The sequence below is a fragment of the Numida meleagris genome, chromosome 6 (genome assembly GCF_002078875.1).
Source record: "Numida meleagris isolate 19003 breed g44 Domestic line chromosome 6, NumMel1.0, whole genome shotgun sequence".
Taxonomy (NCBI): domain Eukaryota; kingdom Metazoa; phylum Chordata; class Aves; order Galliformes; family Numididae; genus Numida; species Numida meleagris.
The window spans coordinates 28,603,685-28,622,968 of NC_034414.1; the positions used below are offsets into that span (position 1 = coordinate 28,603,685).

At 45.0% G+C, this 19,284-nt stretch overlaps 1 protein-coding gene across 4 annotated transcripts in view; it reads right to left on the reverse strand.

The window, feature by feature from the left end:
• The window catches only part of GALNT16 (polypeptide N-acetylgalactosaminyltransferase 16), a 63,659-nt gene continuing 44,669 nt past the window's right edge, over window positions 295–19,284 (reverse strand). For 3 of the 4 annotated variants that reach the window (XM_021402593.1, XM_021402596.1, XM_021402594.1), the window contains exons 10-15: window positions 15,963–16,089; window positions 14,966–15,058; window positions 12,829–12,912; window positions 12,454–12,595; window positions 10,944–11,060; window positions 295–3,851 (exon numbers count right to left, since the gene is read on the reverse strand). In XM_021402593.1, the coding sequence (XP_021258268.1) occupies window positions 3,714–3,851; window positions 10,944–11,060; window positions 12,454–12,595; window positions 12,829–12,912; window positions 14,966–15,058; window positions 15,963–16,089 (701 nt within the window). In that variant the 3' untranslated portion in view covers window positions 295–3,713. Of the gene's footprint in view, window positions 3,852–6,806; window positions 7,479–10,943; window positions 11,061–12,453; window positions 12,596–12,828; window positions 12,913–14,965; window positions 15,059–15,962; window positions 16,090–19,284 lie in introns of those variants that run through there. The other variant, XM_021402595.1, reaches the window with a different exon arrangement.

Here is a 19,284-nt window from a genome sequence, read left to right on the forward strand (position 1 = left end):
CACTTGCAATCACAGCACCTGAGCCCTGCAGCACAGTGCTAGCAAGCTGTTCTGCTCCCTCCCCTGGAGCTGTAGGCAACAGAAAGGCCTTTGGGAAGTTTATAAGGAGCAGGAAAGCCAATAGCATGGAGAGATCAAGAAAGGGAGTAAGGGAAGAATTAACATCCCCCACGCAAAAGGCTGGGGCACAGCTGGGAACATAAACCTGGTAAGAGACAGGGACCAGGCATGAGAAGGTGGGGGGGGCTCTTCTTCAACGGGAAGCCAGGGGAGCAAGAACAGGCTGACACACGCTTGTCTCAAAGTGGGTTTTATTCCAGGCATTAGACAGATTCTGGAACATGCTTTCTTCAAGAAAAGGAAAAACAAATCTGGGTTCCACATGAATTACATCTGGCAAAGTGCAACTTACAACTGAGTGGAGGAAAATAAACCTTCTGAATTGATTTCTGTACAACAGCAGCTTCAGCTCCTCTTAAAGAAACCACTGGTTGGTAGCACATGAAGTCACGCTGGGCGATCTGAAACAGTACCAGCTTTCTCATTACCAATGCAAACCTCTGTCTTCACAGTCTCAGGCCCATTTAAAAGAAACAGGAAAACAAGGGCAAGCAGCTGCTGATCTGAGTGTCAGAGATACAAACCACCAGGCTGAACCTGAGGGCTCCGCCAGTTTTCTTCCAAAAACCCTACTGGAGTCATTCCAAACTGCTGGTCCTTGGGGGAAAAGCACAATGACATTCCTCCTCCTTCCCTTCCCTGCTAGGGAAGTGGAAAGAAAACCAGCAATGAGTATGGTCGGCCTTTGTTTATCATGAGGAGAAGTTTAGTTGCCCCCCTTTAAAAGTAGCCTTTTGTAATGCATCTACTTCTCAGCAATTGCTAGGAGTCCTAGGACCTGGAAAAGGTGACATAGGAGAGGCCTACAGGAAGGCCCCTTGGGCTGCGCCTTGGCTGGCAGCAGAGAACAGCAGCAGGGAGGTGACCGTCGGATAAAATGTCCAAAACCTGGTAGATTTGAGGCTCTGGGAGCCCCTATGTCCAGGGACAATTTTAGTTACTGGTATCTAGCACCTGCCCAGCCTTTCCTCTTTCTTCCCCAGGCCAGAGCACTTAAATGAAAGCATCCAGTCCTCTCCTGTCCCAGCCCGCAGCCCCACATGGATGCCAGCTCGCTCAGCCAGGTGGAGAGCAGCAATGAGAGGTGCAAACCAACACAACCAGCCCAGGTACCGCTGCCCAGGGAGCTATCAGGAACCTGGATCAGCACTGGAGCCAAGCACGAAGTCAGGGCAGCAGCCCGCATGCCTTTGTCTGAATCTAACCGGAGCCCTTTGAAGCAGGGCTGGCCTGGAGCTTGCAGGCTGTACATAAGCAGAGATCCTGCGGTCTGCAGCAGAATTGTTTGCCGAGGAGCCAGGACCTGGTCCCAGTCTGGTTATGAAGAAGGAACTGCAAGAAAGCTGCACACATACAGTGGAATAAAGAAGGAAGGAAGAAGTACCTGCTGGAGGAGTGAACATACCATTAGCTGCAACCCAAGCTACTGGAGAGTGAGATGGGGGAAGATCAAATAGTTCACCTAGGATACATTTTGATGAAAATAACTGATCATGTAGCACTTAACTGTACACAGAGCTCACATACGATACCTGCTCAATGGCTTTTCACCTGTCTTTGCATCATTTTTTTTCAAGCCAGGTGTCTGAGAACTTGACCATTCATGTCTTCTACTGCCTAATGCTGTTTTCTGGAAGTAGCATAGTTCTGGTTTAAAAATGCAGTTGTTAGTAGGATAGCTTCTCTTCCCCTAATGGGTCTGTTGGCCTTTCCTCTTTCCTTTCCTCCTCCTTTGTTTGCTCTTTCTTGCTTCTTAAAGTTGTGGCCTCAGTGGTTTGGGCCCGAAAGCATCTCCACAGGGAAAGAGAAGTCTCTGCAGTCAGTATCCCTGCTCCCACACACAAATGCAGCTGCAGCATGCCGCAAGCTCAGGGCCAAAGGAACTACCTCCTGAGCGTTCCCCATGCAGGCAGGTCATTCAGCCAGCTAACCGGTGTCAAGATGCTGAGCTGATGTCAAAGTGGAGGAGGAAACGGGAAAAATACTCCTGGCACCTGACTGACGTCATTTTCTAAATAAAAGAACAACTGAGAAGAGAAAAAAAAATCCTTCGGTTCTCACACAAGCATTTCTGAGCACATGCAAACATATGTATGAAGAACAGTACCTGTTCTTCTGTCAACTGTTTGGGGTAATACCAAACTACAAGAAAGAATTAGAAAGGGATACAAACATGATCAAAATGCTGTTGTTCAGAATGCAAACGATCCTCCTCTTCTTCTTTTATACCTGACTAGAAAGGACACAGATAAACAAACATATTCTGAAGATGGCCCCTGTATGGCCCTTGGAGGATGGAGGTTTGGCTTACAAAACTGAGCTCCAAAGCAATGTTGTGGAGATTTATTTATTTGTATCCCATTCTTTGCATTGGTAGGCATCCCAGCTGAATGGTAACTGGGAACAGGAGTGGGATGTGAGCTAGACACACCACTGCCATCAGTATTTCTAGCATACAGAGGAGAGACCTCACAGGGCAGACCTATACTGTGGCAGTATTTGTGCAGAGGCAGTTTCAGCTTCACCAACCAACCTCACAGGGTACCCCCTGGGAGGAAATCCAGGCCTTGCAAATGGAACAGCTCTGGGTCTTTTCGGCTCCTCTTCCAGAGAGAGGGGGAAAAGCAAGCGGACAAAAGGGCTGGATGGCTTGTCACACAGGGCCATCCCCCACAAGGACCACACATTGCCTTTGGTGTGAGGTGCTGTGGGCAGAAAAAGCAGTCAGGGAACAGCCCTGGCTTGCCTGGTATCCCAGAACACCAGTACACATTCTGACCATCAAGGGGCAGCTCCTCAGGAGTGTGGTGCCCCCAGCCCAGGTCCTGCTGGGTTCAGAGAGGCAGGGCTGGTCTGCCACCCATAGAAAACTGGAAGCAAGAATTCAGCAGGGAATAGTCCCCTCCAAAATCCCTGGTTATGCTGCTAAAACAGGCTGGCCCTTTTCCAGCTGGCTGGTCAGCCTTGTGTCCCATTTCCCAAGCTCAGCGCATCCGGCTGAAGGGCAGCTGCTGATGGTAGAGGAAGGTGCAGGCCTTCCACAGAGATATAACAAACCTCCCCCAGGGCCTGCTAGTTCCTTCCCTGCACCTCCACTCATCACAACGGCTCCTCTTCTGGCCAGTCCTCACTGCGGCACGCCAGCACACATGCACGAATGATGCAGGATGTTAAAGTGAAATGCCAGGGAAGACAAAGAGCTACCCATGTTTGTACAAGCATTGTCCAAGCTGTTGGACTGAAGGTCATGGACCTTGGACACAGAGAAAGGACCAGAAAGGAGGAGAGCTGCAAGACAGTTCTGGTCACTTCGAGTATTAGGCTAGGTGCTCTCCCCTCTCTGGGTACCGTTGTACATGGACATCAGCTGCAAAGGAGAACTTAAAACAACAGATGGCTGATTTCAACAACTCTCCAAATTCCTCTCTCACCCACAGCTTCTTCTCTAAAAGCTCAAAAACACCAAGTGCTCAGCTGAAATGGTGGCTTGCTGATGGGCACAATGAAAACATTTAGTGTCAGACAAACAAAACCATTCCTCTCTGTTCCCAAAGTCTCATGCACAAAGAAACAAGGAGATCTCTGTGCTACCATCATGTTGCTTGCAGCAGCTCCCACTGTTGGCCGGGTACATCTGCTTGGCAAGGGTTGGTCACCACTCTCCCAGTCTGGTTTTCCAGGCAGAGACCACTGACAAAATGCTGAATGAAACTGCCTTTCATCTTCCACTTCTGTGAGGAGAGAAGAAGTACACTGTTACTTCCTCTTCATTAGGTAACCGTGCATTCATGCTAAAAGAGCATAAACCTCAAGTACACCTCAACAAGTAGGGAAACTGGAAAATCTGGATATTGGCAGCATCTCCAAAGCACTGCTTTCTTGTATTAATAATATCTCGAGTTTGAGTTCATCTGGTTTATGGGACCAGATATACAGAAGCATCTAGAAGGCAGACAACACAAAATAATCAATTAGTGGCATTTCCTAAAGCATATCATATTCACAATTTCCCTGCTGTTCTTTGCCCTGCATCTCTAGGCACCAAGACCACTTTGAAAACCTGAAACCCTTCTACAGTTTCTTTCCAATGCACAGAAAGCAAACCATCCACAGAAAGCAAAAATCACACTTCTTGCTGTTTCACTAGATTGTATCTCTCCTCTCTTCAAATCCAAGATTTTAATCAGAAATACACTGAAAACTCATCACACCTTTGCATCCTCATCAGCTCATTCTTCATATTATCATCTGCCCTGCAAACATTTCTGCTTGTAAGTACCCATCCAACAGCTGCTCAGCACATACCACTTTGCTTTCTGCAGTGCTGTCCTCTGGGTCTGTTCCCATCAGAGCATTTCCGCATGGTCCCCCACACAACCCTTTCCTGAAGACCTACTTTCTTTGTGCTGCTTTCCAGGAAACAAAACGTATCTCCTAACCTTGCATTGCCAATTCTGCTGGGAAAAGGCAGTACCCTCCATCTCTGCTGGAAGAACCAGGACCACTGTGGCTAATAGCATAGAGAAAAACAATAGAAATGAGTCTGTGGACTTGGGATCTCCCACGTGAGGCTGTGCCATTTCCCTCCAGTGGGGCACAGCTAGGACCAGCAGGTTATTGGATTGCGAGCTATAGGCTCCTGGCATTTTTCCCATCACTCAGTCACAGGTGACTCGGTCAGTCAGCAGCTGAGGGGTATTGTGAGGATGTTTTGGCTGACTCCTGTGACTGATGAAGATAAAAAAAAAAAACACCTTGGCAGCAGTGGCGGACCTGAAGTTTGTTGCAGAAATGCTACACAAAAAAGAGCAAAAAAAGTCCTGTGATATCCGGACAATGTCAAAACCTACTGACATTTCAATTCCTGGCTAAGTAATGCAGCAAGCAGCTTAGATTGCCACATGCTGTGTGTTTTAAGACAACCAGGTATGTTCACAAATTGCTGGCAGCTCCCCTTTTGATCTGCGCGCTGGTCCAGCTTCTTGGAGGGCAGGGCAGTTGCAAATCCCAGAGAAATGTCACTTCTGTATCACATATTATTTAATCTTGAAAAAGGAACATGTGGAAGATCACTTTGCCATGGCTGCTAGCCCTGAATGATAAGATACTACTAAAGGAGAATCGTTTGTACAGCAGGAAGAAGCTGATTTTAACAGGCATACAGAGGTAGTGATGATGCAGAGGAAGACCCAAAACAGTCTGTGCTCACAGAGGAGCCTGCAATACCCTCACCAGCTGCTGTGTCCCAGTGTCTACACAGATCCCAGAGCCATCTGGCTTTCATATGGCAGAAGTTTCCCTGCAAGGAGCTGAGGAAGAGTTAATACCATAAAGCAACATGCTGCCTAGTGGGTGTTCTCTCTGTGCAATGCCACCCTGCCCATCACCATTTTCCAGGGTCACAGACGCCTCTGTAAAGAACCTTTTGCCCTTCTCCAACTCCCTGCTTCAAAGTGTACCTACTGTGCTGAGGGAAACTCTTCCTTGCCCTCCATCCTCATCCCTGCCTCTGTAGTTTTACAGTAGGCACTTTTTTCTTCTTTCTCCTAGCCACACAGGAGAAACCTGGCAGCACTGGGAGACTCTCACATGTTGTTCCTCCAGATCAGAGACCCGCTGCTGTGTGATCTCTCCACGCTGAGCAGGCACCCTCTGTGCTGCCTGCAGGTAGAGTCTACAGCAACAGACACAGCAAGACACCAGCAAATACCCAACAGAGCACAATTTCAGCTGCTAATGAACTATACCAAATCAATCAGCTTCTAGTGAGTAGCACAGTTCCAGTCATCCTAGGTCCTTCTGTTTCAGCAGAGGGTGGTAAGGATGGGGAAGAGGGGACAAACACTGAGAAGATGGCAGAGTTGAATGTGAGCCTCATCCAGGCTCTGGCAGGTGCCATGCACGAAGCTATTATAAAGCATACTGACAGTCAAAGCTAAAGTAGGTCTCCTTCATTTCTCATAGGTGGTATTTTCAAAATGATGGACTCTGCCCACTCTGCTTAGAAACTGTTTTGCGCAAGAGCTGACCCCAGGGGGACATATTTCACCTCACACTCTTAAGGAAGACGGGCAGTAGGAATGGGTGGAAACAGGAGATTAGTTGTTTGCCTCTCCCCTTCAGTCCCCTCAGAGCTGGGCACCGAAGTCTAAATTAGTCAGCTAGTGATATACTTATGGAGAGGCCCTAAGCACAGCCACTTTCTGGGAGGGCTCAGTTTTCTCCAAAGGCCACAGACGGAGCCTGGACAGCTAGCTTATAAATTGCAGTGATGGTCTCCATCTTTAGGGAAAATGGGAAGAAGTATAAACAATAGTTAATTCCTGCATACACAGCCAAACATTACAGGGAGTCTTTTCTCCTCTTATCCACAGATGGCTTTGACTGGCCTGTACTTGGACCAAGGGAAGCTCTTGGGAGAGCTGGGAAAAGTTTTGGCTTGAAAATATTCCTCAGTCTCCTTTTTGATTGAAAAATTGTCCCTCTCTCTGCTCTCCCTACTTTCTGTAAAGTTCCTTGAGCATGTTGGATAGAAGCATTCCGTGCACAGTCACTAAGAGAAAAGCCAGAAACAGCAAGTTCTCACCCACCAGTCAGTGAAATACAGCCCAATACATAGAGGAGATGAAAGTGTTTACAGTGGTGTAATTTCTCACGATAATCAAAAGTTTTTTTAACCCACAGCAGTCCAATCAGTCCAAGGTTTATTTCAAATTCCTGACAACAGCCATGTAACCCTGGAAATGTACTGGAGTTGACCAAGCTCAGGAAACACAGCTGGGAAGAGCAGATGTTGCTGATTAGGACTGAGATGCCTCAGACAGAAACGTACGGAGAACCAATAACTGAATGTATTTGCAGAGCCATGGGCAACCCGAAGCTGGTGCTGAAGACAACAAACTAATTTTTAAAACATGTGAGCAGAGAGAGTATGATAAAAAAGCTCATGCCAGCATCCAGAACGTACTATCTCCAACTTTGAGCTCTTAAATTTGCATAACTGAGAGAAAATCTTGTTTCCTGAAAATTGCTTTCAAGCTACGGCATATTGCAAGGAACATTTTATCTCCTTATTATCATGAAGTTGCTGAGTAAGTTGCTTCCAGAACAGAAGGTCTTCACTCCTCTTCTCTGAAAGTCTGTGTAAAGCTGCATTTGTTTGCACCCAGGTAATAGGAGACACGGAGAAGCAAGGTGGGAAAAATTTCCCAATCATGTTGAAAGGTACACAGCACTTCACATCCTGGGTGTCTCACCAGAAAATTGAACATCCTTATGTTCAGGCAGGGGTCGCATTACTTCAGCATGTTTTCACGAAATATGGCTGTTTAATAAGGTCTCTCAGAATGCTTCTTGTCCTGTTGGGAAATACCATGCCAATGTTTCTCATTTTTATTCCGTTGTTTTAGTGTCTGACTCTCACTTTGCCTTCTATTTGTCCTCACCATAATGCAAATTAAAATACCACTCCCACCGTCAGTCAGAGCCAAAACAAAAGCAAAAGGCAATAATTTACTGTGCATTCAAGTAAAAAAATGCCATTCTCCAGATAATATTATGGATGACATCCATCTGCTTTGAAATCTAGTTCTGATTATGCACAATAGCTCTTGGCTGGTCTTGTGCTAGCAGTGCCGGCTGTTGCTGCTGAATGATCAACAGGATCGTGGCGCCAAATAGGTTTTGTTGCTAGTTTCTTTCAGTCCAAGGAAGGAGCCTAACAGAATCAAAAATCATCTACATTTGGAGCAGTGTCTATAGCATCATTCTGCCTGTAAGGCTGTAGAGTTATTTTGAGGTAATAACCTACAGATACAGTTCATAATACTTTAAAGCCTTTAAAGCCTCTGCTAGAGAACTATATACGTCAGATGGACATGAGATTGTTGTTAGCGCTCAAGAAAAAACAACAAAATTCTCTTCCCTGTGGACAGGCTTAATGTACAACAGCTGTGTAGCATGGGCACAGATTCAGTACGTTTGAGAGCAGAAAGCAGTATTAGGAGCTCTATGGTGCTGTTGTAAAGATCTAAACAACCTACTATGGTGACACCAACAAACAAAGCTATCACTTGTCCTACCTTTCGTCATAGATCTTGGCTTCTGAGTGACTCAGCCATAAACATGACATCTAAATCCAGGAAAGCTTGAATGCCTTCCACCAACAACCTCTGATGACAGTGACATCAGAGATGATCAAATCTGAGCTTTCATCATGCTGCCATCTCCTCCTGGGATAACACATATATGCTCGCTCTCTTCCACTTAGGGTTCCCTCTTGCCACTTCCACTTCTCTGAGGTAGCTCAGCTCCTTTCCTTGATCCACAGTCAGTGATTTTCTGAGAAGTTGGCTTGAACTCAGGAACGGCTACACCTATGTGTAGTTTGAAAAGACTGCTATGCCCCCAACACTGACACCTCACACCCGTGGGGACACAGCCACGCTGTAAACCAGGGGAATTTGTTTCATTTAGCACTTTGAAGTTTCCATAGTCGTTGATGTCACCCTGAAATTGAACTTTGTAAATACTGCGAGCTGGGCTTGGGTGACATGCTAGGCAGGGTTCTGTAAGCTGCCAGCTCAGGAAGAACAAACTCCCTGTCTTGCCTCTTTGTAGCCAGAATCCTGCCTTGCTAACCCACATGCCCCCTGTACAAGCCATTAGTTTCACCTCCCACTCTAGATGGTAGTTGGCAAAGAAAGTCAGTTCCCAAAATGAGCAGAGAGCATTGCATTAGATGCATGTGGTCCTCCTAGAAGTGAGGCAGAGGACAGAGAATGCATCAGTTTGCAAAGATGACTGGTTTCTAACTAATTAAAATCCAGTATCAGTATTAACAGTTATTTCTGTTGTGTTTATGGAAGAAAGATACCATAGCAACATTCCCTAAGAATGCAACAAACCTGAGCACAGTATGTGGATCTGGCTTTCTAAGCAGAAATCTGAAATGGGATTTTCTGACTTCCAAAGCAACCCCAAAATTTCAGAGCATGTTAACCCTAATTAGATTAAAAATTCACATGCTGTTCTTCCACTTCATCCCCACCTCATCTGTTCAGCCACAGCAGGATTTGGAATGGCAGCTGTGATTCAAATCAGTCTCTAATTGTTTGAAATGCTTAAACAAAATCCTTGCTTACAGTCAGTTGGTTAAATCATCTGCTAGGTCAAGTCCTTGATTTAAGTGCAGTTTGTTCACATAAGGTAATGGCAAACAACAGATCACATCCTTAAGAGTGCATGCATGTCTTTATAATGAGCCTGTATATAATCAACACACCAAGGCTCCATAAATCCTACACTCCAGCAGCAGAATGAACCTGCATGTATTAATGTGAATTAATCTCTCTTCTGGCTAACAGGGCCTGGACTCCACATCTCTCCAGGGGGCCCTTGTCCTTCCATGACACAGGAGGTGGGGAAAGAGCTGATTTTGGCAGCTGCTAGAGTCCTCTTTGCTGCCAGGGAGGAAAATGCTGCAAGGCACCTAAGAGGAAGCTAAGTGACCTAATTACATAGCAAGAGGGCGAATGGTTATCAACAAGAAAAAAGGAATAAGGAGCAAGCAAGCACAGCCCACCTAGGATATCCTTGCAAGGCTAATCCAAACTAAGAGTCTTCCCATTATATTCATGCTGACAACTCTTCAAGACCTTTCTGTATTAACCAGATCTCCAGGGGAAGGTCTACACAGGCATTCCACTCATGGGCAAGACTGGATTTCAGTGCTTTCTTTCAGGAAGAACTAAAATCAGAAATTACATACAGCATTAAAAAATACGGACAAAAGAGATGCTGCTGAAGACTAGTAGCAAGCTGAGCAGTCTCCTATTTTTGGGTTACCAAAACAATAGGTGTGTTGGAAAACACAGAGCCAGAATAGCCCTATACGATGGAGAATTTGTTCTCTCTTGGTGTAGAGGGAAGCATAAAACTGGGGATGAAGCAAGCCCTGTCCATTCACTGTCTGCCAGTGCTGTGTTTTCACATGTTGCGTTTTGACCAGTTCTGATAAAAAGGCATATAATATATCTGTGAGAGCAACCTGCCCATCTCAGACACAGTCTCTTACCTTGTACTGTAAGGCAAAATGCATTAGGTGTCCTGACAGATCAGAGATGCACACCTGCATTTTGTTGGGAACACTGCAAAGCCAACACTGCTGCTGTGTATTTTTCCAGAACGTACATTGTTTTATGCTAGTTGATATTTCTCAAATGAGTTGCACACACTCAGTTTTAAATGTCTGTTCACACATCCAAAGAAAGCACAAAGAACACAGTTCTCTCACTTCTAAATGGATAATGCCCTCATTAATATGCTTTAACATTTGATTATCCCTGAAGTAGCTGGGCAGTTGACCAGCCGATCTTTGAAGGGCATTTCCAACTGGACTATTCTATTCTATTAAGTGAGCAAACAAATGATAACAAACCCTGCTGTTATGATACTCTTTTCTCAGGTCTCTCAAAGTGTTTGCTGCTTATCTACCCCACCCCGATGCTGTGCTTCATCTATGAACTGACCTTCCAGAATATGAATGTATCCACGGAGTGAGGTGGGTGCCACTGGGCTGGAGCTAACCACAACACGAACAGCCCAGGCAGGGCAGATAACCACACACTGGTGTAGTCTGCACTCTCTCTTTGGTCACAGCTAATCTCATACATCCAAGCTTATGAAGCACACCAGTGAGGGAAATGCAGAGATGGCAGGGACTTTGACACACTTTGATAGTACTGGATTTGCACCTGCAGGATGCACTGATGTAGGAACACTGGTATGTGACAATGAAGGGATTAACAAAGGTGCACAGTTACCTGTCTGCCATCTTTTTGATTGCAGGCTTCCAGTGTGATTTGAGAGCCAGTAGAAAAGGAGGTAATGGAAAGACACTTGTCTTGCTGTCTAATTAGAGGGTCACTGAATACCCATTCCTTTGGCATAAGAAAAAGAAAAAGAAAGGTTCCATTATGATCACAATGGTGACAAAATGAGGGAGAAGGTTTTTTTCCGTTAGTACAAAAATCTGAATATTTTTCTTCAACACTTATCAAAGCTCCCTGGGAAGACTAAGGCTGAAGTCCTCACCTGATCAGAAGTTTATGCTCTGGCTTGACACACCATGACTATTTCAAAACCTACAGCCGGCTTCTCTGACCTTCTGAGCCGTTTGATTAACCTTGGATCCCTTGCAACTCCACACTCTGCAGCTTTAGAGAGTCAAGCCTACATAGCATGGAAGACACCAGCCTCCTGATTAACATGATGTGCAACAACTTCTGCATATTTTACATGACAAATATGTTCTCTAATGGGTAACTGAGACCTATACATTATCAAATGAAGCAAAACACGTGCAAACGTATCCATGGGCTAACAAATATCACCAGCACACATAAAGCTCAGACTTCATTTTTCCCTTCTCTCACTTGATGGACACTTGACCCAATCAAATACTCTTACTATATATTCCCCAAAGAAGAAACACAAAATGCAGTACGTTTCGGAGATTTTAAACAGTAATGACATGGAACAATGAGTAAGATTAAATGGCATGTTGAACGCTGGCTGCAAACTAGTTTCCAACAGTTAACAGATGTGAATATGTATTTTCTGGCATAAAATATCCTGCTGTGACACTTATCTTTCTCAAGCTGCTTCTCTGCTGCTTAGACTACCAAAAGAAGAGACTGAGCATAAATCCTCAGCTGATATAAACCAGCACAGTTCCACTGATAGTGGAGCTGCACCAAATTACTGCAGCTGAGGACTCGTCTATTTAAATTCTGCTTGGGCACTACACTGAAACACATCTGCAAAACGGCGCAGTTCAAACCATCTGCAGCTACAGCTGAAGTGGTGGACTAAGGAACACTTCTGACCCTGAGGAAATCTCTTAGACCACATGCCTGGGTACCAGCCAAGTACACCCCAGGACTGGTTCTCATTGGAACGTCATAGCCTCAAGGGCTGGAGATGAAGCAGAGCATACCCAAGCCATGGCCTGACTGGTGATTGCCACGTGAAACCCTGGCCATGAGTTTACTGTACAGACTAGTCACGCCTCTGAGCATTCAAGTGTTACCTGTTGCCTCTGAGTGATGAAATCCTTCCTACCCTGTGCCTAACTGCTGGGTCTGTTGAGACAGCAGAGCTCTGAGATGGCCACAGCTTCCTTTCCTGTTTACTACTAAAATCACTGATAGGGCCAAATTCTTCCTTTATTCACTTCTGCACAAATCCAAAAAGGCCAGAGATGTCTTTTCAGTCACTGGTAATAAAGAGGGCAGAAGAAGGAGCAAAGCACCAAGATGAAGCCCACCTTACCTGTGTGACAGGTGGATTGTTCACTGTTCCTTTACAGTTTCCAATGCCAGCCAATGTATTCCCTGTGGTATCCTGTGCCCAAGACTCCAGACAATTTCCTCCTTGTCTAATTATCCCTGGAATCAAGTCTTTTTCAGGAACCCTTGAAGTAAAACAACAGCTGTAAGGAACTTAATAAACAGAGAAGTCCAAAGCACTTACTTATAAGAGCATAGCTGGCCCCTATCTGAAATACAGCCCCCTCTAACCACAAAGGAGAACAGAGGAAGACTTTTTCCAAGCATTTTTTTTTTTTTTTTTTGCCTGCTGCTGCCACAGCTCGCTGTGAACCACCTCCCAAATCCAGGGAATTTTAGAAACTGAGGATCGACTCACTTCAGCTCAGGGTAGACTTTCTCCAGATACCACTGGAAGGATTTACAGTTCAGTTTGCGGCGCAGCTCCACTCGGTCTGCAATACTGGAAACACAGACAGGTTGTTGCAGATAAGGTAGTGAACAGGAGGAAGGAGGGCAATCAAGAGCAGACAAGAAGTTTGAGGGGGACAGTATAGTTTTCCCCCCTTGCTCATTCTCCCACCTAGTTGTTACTGGGTTCAGAGTACTAGCAGTGACCTGAGGTGAAGAAGAATAGGCAGGCAAGAGGAGAACATTGAAAAGAAACAAACAAATGCCTTAGGAGAGCAATTCTTCCACTTCCTATGGTTCAGAAAGATGCTAGAGTCTAGGTTTTACAGTGTTAAAATAACACAGTGCAATAAAAGTACTGCAAGACCAAGAAAGCATTTCAGCCTCTGGGTGCCCCTGTAGAAGCATCCCACAAAACTTACACAACCATCAGCTCCAGAAAAGGCCTAGAAAGCATTTCCCTATGGTATACACAGCTGGTTCATCTCTGTGGCTGCCAGAAGTAAGGGAGCATGGCAGCAGCTGTAGTCTCAGGTTAGACTGCAAACCTAAAAACCATAATGATTTCTTCTTGGGCAGTTTTGAGAAAGAAGGTAAGAGGAAATTAACTCAGCACCCTGTAACTGCCTGCTGTAGCAGCCCTCCCAGCTCTGACCTCCTTGGCTTTGGATGGCTGAAGGACTTTGCTTGAGCAGTCCCACTGAGCAGTGACGTTAGGGACTCTCCTCTGCAAGCTACGCTACTACAACTGTGTCTTGGAAAGGACTTTCAAATGTACACAAGTTCCTTGACATCCTCACCCCACAGAGGCCACTTACTATCCGTATCTCAGGAGAATTTATGTGGATCTTACAGCTGCATCAAAATTGTGGGGAAAGAAGGTCAATTTTTGGACCTTTTGATGGTGTCAGAGACATCTGCATTCTAAATCTAGATACGGTCACAGGGCTGTTACTACAGGTCAAGAAATCATCCAAAAATTGAAAACCAACAGCTCTGCCTCAGCTCTTATTCAGCCATTGCTGTCATGAAAGCTGGTAAGAAATACATGCAAACAAGAACTGCAGATTTAGGCCCTAAGACAGAGTAGGAATATATTCAAGTTCAATATGCAATATTTCAGGTTCTTTTATGAGTAGGAACATTGCTTGCTGTTTGGCCCCAGTCCGGCTGCTGCAGTCAATACAAAGACAGAAAAATTAGGTAGGTAAAGCTATTATCGTGGCCATAGCAGGATGTACAATGAAGAGACTGTGTGGGCCAGACCAAACCTGCTTGTCACCACATAAGTAGTAGATGTATCATTATCCAGTGCATGTAGTTACATATCTGAGGAGCAATCAAATTGGCCAAGTTCTTAAGCTGATATAACAGTCACTTATTCACAGGGGATACAACACAGATACACACCCCTTCCAGGATGTTTTTTACATTCACGTGGAAATCATAGGGGTTTGATACCACAGAGAACCAGCTCTCCTCTCATCCCAAATTTTGGTGCCCACTGATTTTTGGGTCACAAAGAACTCTAAAAAGCCCGTAACAGATTGCCTTAGGTGGCCTGCAAATAACTTTACTAGGGTGCTGCAAGAAACACAGTTCTGTACTGAAGTGGGCTTAGAAGGTGCAGCCTTCTGCACTTCTGTCCAGTCTTACAAACTGAGTAAATCACTTTGTTTACTCATCAGCAAAGAGGAGAGTGCACCAGGCAGCAACCTGCCCTGTGTGCCAACTAGCTTTGCTTGGCGCTGGATTCTGCGTGTGCACATGATCAAGCTCTAGTAACTGCATAGCTCACATTTCCAGAGCACATGCATGCTGTATTAGAAAATATTCTTACCTCCTTAAAAAGTCTGGCATTTTAATTTCATTACAGATCACTTTGGCCTTCTCCTAACAAATGGTTTATGCAGGGCTACTAATTCACTTCATTTTCCCCCCAGAAGTAAACCTGTTAGTCAGACACTTGAGCTGTAACATTCCTGGCAAGCCAGCAATTCAGAACATCTCCGTTTCTCTTTCCCACATTTAGAAGATCCAATAGCTATTTCTTGCTAGCAAGTAGCTTACTAGAATCCTCCTAGTGAGGTTTGGGAGCAGATTACCTTCCATATGACTTGCCAATGGCTGATGGCCGGGCTTCATAGTAATACTGCTTGTACTCATCCATCCACACCTCCGCTGTGCGCTTAGTGTTCCTACATGGGAAGAAAGGAATGCTTTGCTGAATGCTGCTGGAGAACCTGCCCTCCTGTCAAACAAGCACTAGGTGGGCAGACCCAGGGCCTGTCTGCCAGGAGGGTGTTGGGAATAGCACCAGACACAAAATAAAGTGGGCACCACAGCCAGATTTAGACTGAATGTGTTAACTCTACAAAGCCTTGTGGGGATGCTACAGTTTAGAACATAAAAATAAAAAAATGAAAACCACAACAAAACAGACAGAGTTTACCATGATTTCTTTCACATACGTTCTCACAGCAGAAGTAACTGGTCTGACTGTCACCTTTCTCCAGACTAGAGTGTTACCATGGAATAACTCCACTTACAAAGCATCTCCAGTTATGACCTGATCCAACCCTCCTGCAGAAAGCAGGACTAACTTCAGGCTAGGTCACACTGCTCAAAACCTTGCCTGAATGAGTTCTGAAATTTCCAAGATCAGAGATATCACCACCTCTCTGGGGCTCTGCACCAGTACTTAACTGGTCTCATCTTTCTTCTCTTTCCCCTCTGTCCTGCAGTGGAAGTTGTCCTCAGGGCTCATCTCAGTGCACACACAGCTCAGTAGGATCTCTGGACTCAAAAGCAGCTCAGAGAACTGAGCTGATACTCAGGCATTTGTCACTGGGTGGTATCCAGAAATGGCCAGGGTCTCTCCCTGGGGCAGTGCTCCCCAACTCCATTGGACAACAAAGAAAAACAAGATGCAGTAATACAAACAACAGAGAACGGAACATTGTGCATAGACCAACAGCAACTCATCTTCCCCTTGCTAACAGATGCTCAGCCACAAGTCTGTGATCAGGGAGAAAGACAATAAAGAATTCAGGCTGATTTAGAGATGCCCAACATCAAGGCGATCTGGTTGTTACCACCTACTTTATGTAAGTCAGTGCATTGCCTTCAGGGAAGTCATAGGGATGGCGCTTCCTGAACACATGTCCCACTCGACTGCAGGGAACAATCTCCAAACTGCCACCACACATCCACACTCGAAAAGAGAGCTCTGGAAGAGACCCAAGAGTCACACAGTTGAAGCCAGATAGCAGCATTTTCAAAAAGAATAACCTCAGCAGTGTGCCTGAAATCCTTGCCCCTCTGCTCTAGATGTATTTACTGCAAAGCAAAACCAGAAAAAGCGATGCTGCAGTGAGAGAGGAAAAATCTCTCTGCCCTTTGTTAAAACAGAGGCAACTCCAGTCCTAGCCTTCTCCAATCCCATTCTGCTCCTTGGTCCCCTTAGCATTTCAGTGAGACACCTTTCCATTTGACCAGATCATAGCAGCTGTCTAGAGGCTTTCAGGACAGCATTCGGTAACAGATTGAGATCACCCCCACACCCACCTTGCTTTGGACTTCTCTAACTCACCCACCCTGAACACAGATGGAAGAAAAATAAATGGAGAATTTGCTATACGAAGAGAAGGAGCTATAGAGACAAAGGAGAAAGAATAAAAAAAAGATGAAGGCATAGGAAGCAAGTCCTCTCCCCCATACCTCCAGCTACATCACCTGAAGTACCACCTGAAAGCAGAGTACCTTGAACACTTCTTGGACACGACCTGCACTTGTCCTCTCCACATCAGATAGGGTGAAAAGAGTACAGCTGAGGAGACCAGCATACGTACAGGCAAACACATCACCCTAACCTGGGCTCCAGAGCTCCCTGCAGACTGAGTGTCACAAGCCAAGAAGCCCCTCTGCTTCTGCTGCTGGCATCTCCCCAGCATCCAGCAATGGTAGTGTATCTTGTTATCCACCCCACAATATTTCATTGCTCTTGTTCTGCTTGGCTACGTTAAAAATAAAAATTGGATGACTGGGTTGTAGTTTGCTACCAGTTGCCCCTGCTGGGGGAGGTACTGAGAGCAAAGTTCCATCTAATAATGTAACCATAAATACGTGGAGAGAACACTGTTTCTTGAAGAAATTCAGCTGGCCCTGAAGCTAAATTCAACTTTTTTTTTTTTAAAGAATTAGAAGAACATCGAGCTTTCGCATACAGGGTCTTACTTGCATCACAGAAAAGATATGACCTCATTCAGGCTTATGGGTCTGTCCCCACAAGTTTAATCACTGCCATACCAAAGGGGCTTTCTGCTTGTGTTTCATGTGTCGGTGAGAAGAGAAAGAAGATAGAAAATGGAAATTAGCTGGATAATTGGTTGGGACTTCAGATCAATTCTCTGCCAAAAGAGCTTCAGGCTGCATAGACTGATTACTTAAAAGCGTTACCCACTTGGGGTCTCCCTGCCTGAATTATGGAGCTCTGATGTTTAGAAACTAAAAAAGAAACAGTGCATCCAGATCTAATGGCTATTTCAAAGCGTGCACACATGCTAACATCATCCCACCCTTCACCTTCCTCCATAGCTTTCCTATACAGCTCCTGGGAAAGGTTGTTCAAATAGCGTGGTGGATTTCTTGTCTGGCTGTTTGGTGGTTGGTTGTGGGATTTTTTTTTTTGGAGAGGAGGAGGGGATGGTGTATTTAATCTAACTTCTAAGCAATTAGACTGTAGTTTGTGTCATTCCTTACTAGCTGCAGTTTCTCCCTCAATCTTTCCTACAGCTTTGAAGAGAGGAAAGACAAAAAACCAAAAAAATAACAAACAAACACCACCACAAAAAAAAAAAAAAAAACAAGACATAAGTTTCTATCTGCTGTTGTGTCCAGCTGGCACTTGCTCTCCTCAAATGAGGATCTGATTCATTCTGGCCTATAACAAAAACCAAATTCTCAAGCTAGCATGTTTTACTTAAAGCAATGTCCATTTCCCAAGAAGAATCCTCATGCCGTATTCATATCTTAGGCACACACACAGACTTCGCATGACCAGGTTTGCAAATGGTAATTCTTTAACAAAGGGGAGAAAGGATGCAGATTTTTGGCACAAAATAGAAAATGGAGATCAAGCATAACATATTAAGGACTTTCATCCACTTTTTGATGAATAACATGAGAATTTCTTGCTACGTATTTTCCAGCACCTGACCTTGCCCATACATGCTTTAAATGATTTTACTGCTGTGGCTTTTCCCTGTAATAGTTGAAAAAAGTTCTTACCTGCCCACATCCAGCTGGAAGAACACTCTGGCAGCTGACAAGCACTACCTGACCATTTCTGTGTACCTGCTGCTCCAGCTCTGTGCCCTTTGAAACCTTCTCTTACATTGTTTCCTCGCAGGAAAAAAAACATTTCAAAGAAAAAGTTTCTTGAAAATGGCCTTTGTGGCCATTCTCACCCACCCAGATTAGTCAGAGCTACTCTCTCAGCTCACCCAGCAAAAGGTGACCTTATGCAAACAATTGCTTTCCACTCAAAATTGCAATGCGTAGTAAAAAGCATTTCAGAACATAATCAACATTTTTCCTTGATCATGAAAACTAGATTTCAATTAAGTATGGAAAACATTTCTTTCAGAATGGAAATTGAACACACTAAATACTTTTTCAAGGAAAGTGAACTTTTTGTTGTCAAATTGTCAGTCTCAGCTCACCTGCTACGTAAGAGAAACAAGCTGAATGTAGAAGCCACTGATGGAATCATTGCCTCATATTATGCTGAAAAGCTGAACAAATGTTAGCTCTGGGGAAAAAAAAAAAGTAAAATATTTTCCCATTGCCATCATCACACTGTCACTGTAGCAATGCATCTCAGGGATGAACCCCATTATGCAGAGCGCTGTGCACTTAGCCTTGCTTTTGTAAAAGAAGAGTCAAGGTGCAGGATAAGAGACAAGTGATGAGGGACAACAAACTTAATGGAAACTGCACAAGGCACAACAGGCAAGCCCTGCATGCTCAGCCCAATCCCACACAGCCTGGCCCAGCCATTGGCAGGCTTTGTAAGAGTGGTTTGAAGGAGGAGAATGAAGCAGTTCTGCTGAGGTTTTCATCATCTCTATGTGCAAGAAAAGTTGTGGGTGTGCAGGTAATTTACTGCCACTTACGGCAGAGAGCTCTGCTTTAGCATCATCTATGGACATATGCACCAAACAATGGTGTTAGGCTCCCTGATGGGCAGCAGCACACAGTGAAAAGCCTAAATAAGTATTCTTTCACCATCTTTGGGGTTTTCAGCTTTTACACAGGTGAAGCTCAGAGGCTGGCTCTGTAGCTGGTGGTGGCAGGGAGATGAGTTCAGCCATACAGAGGAGTCCAAGGGACACAGGAAAGGGGATCCCCAAGCCTAGGTAAA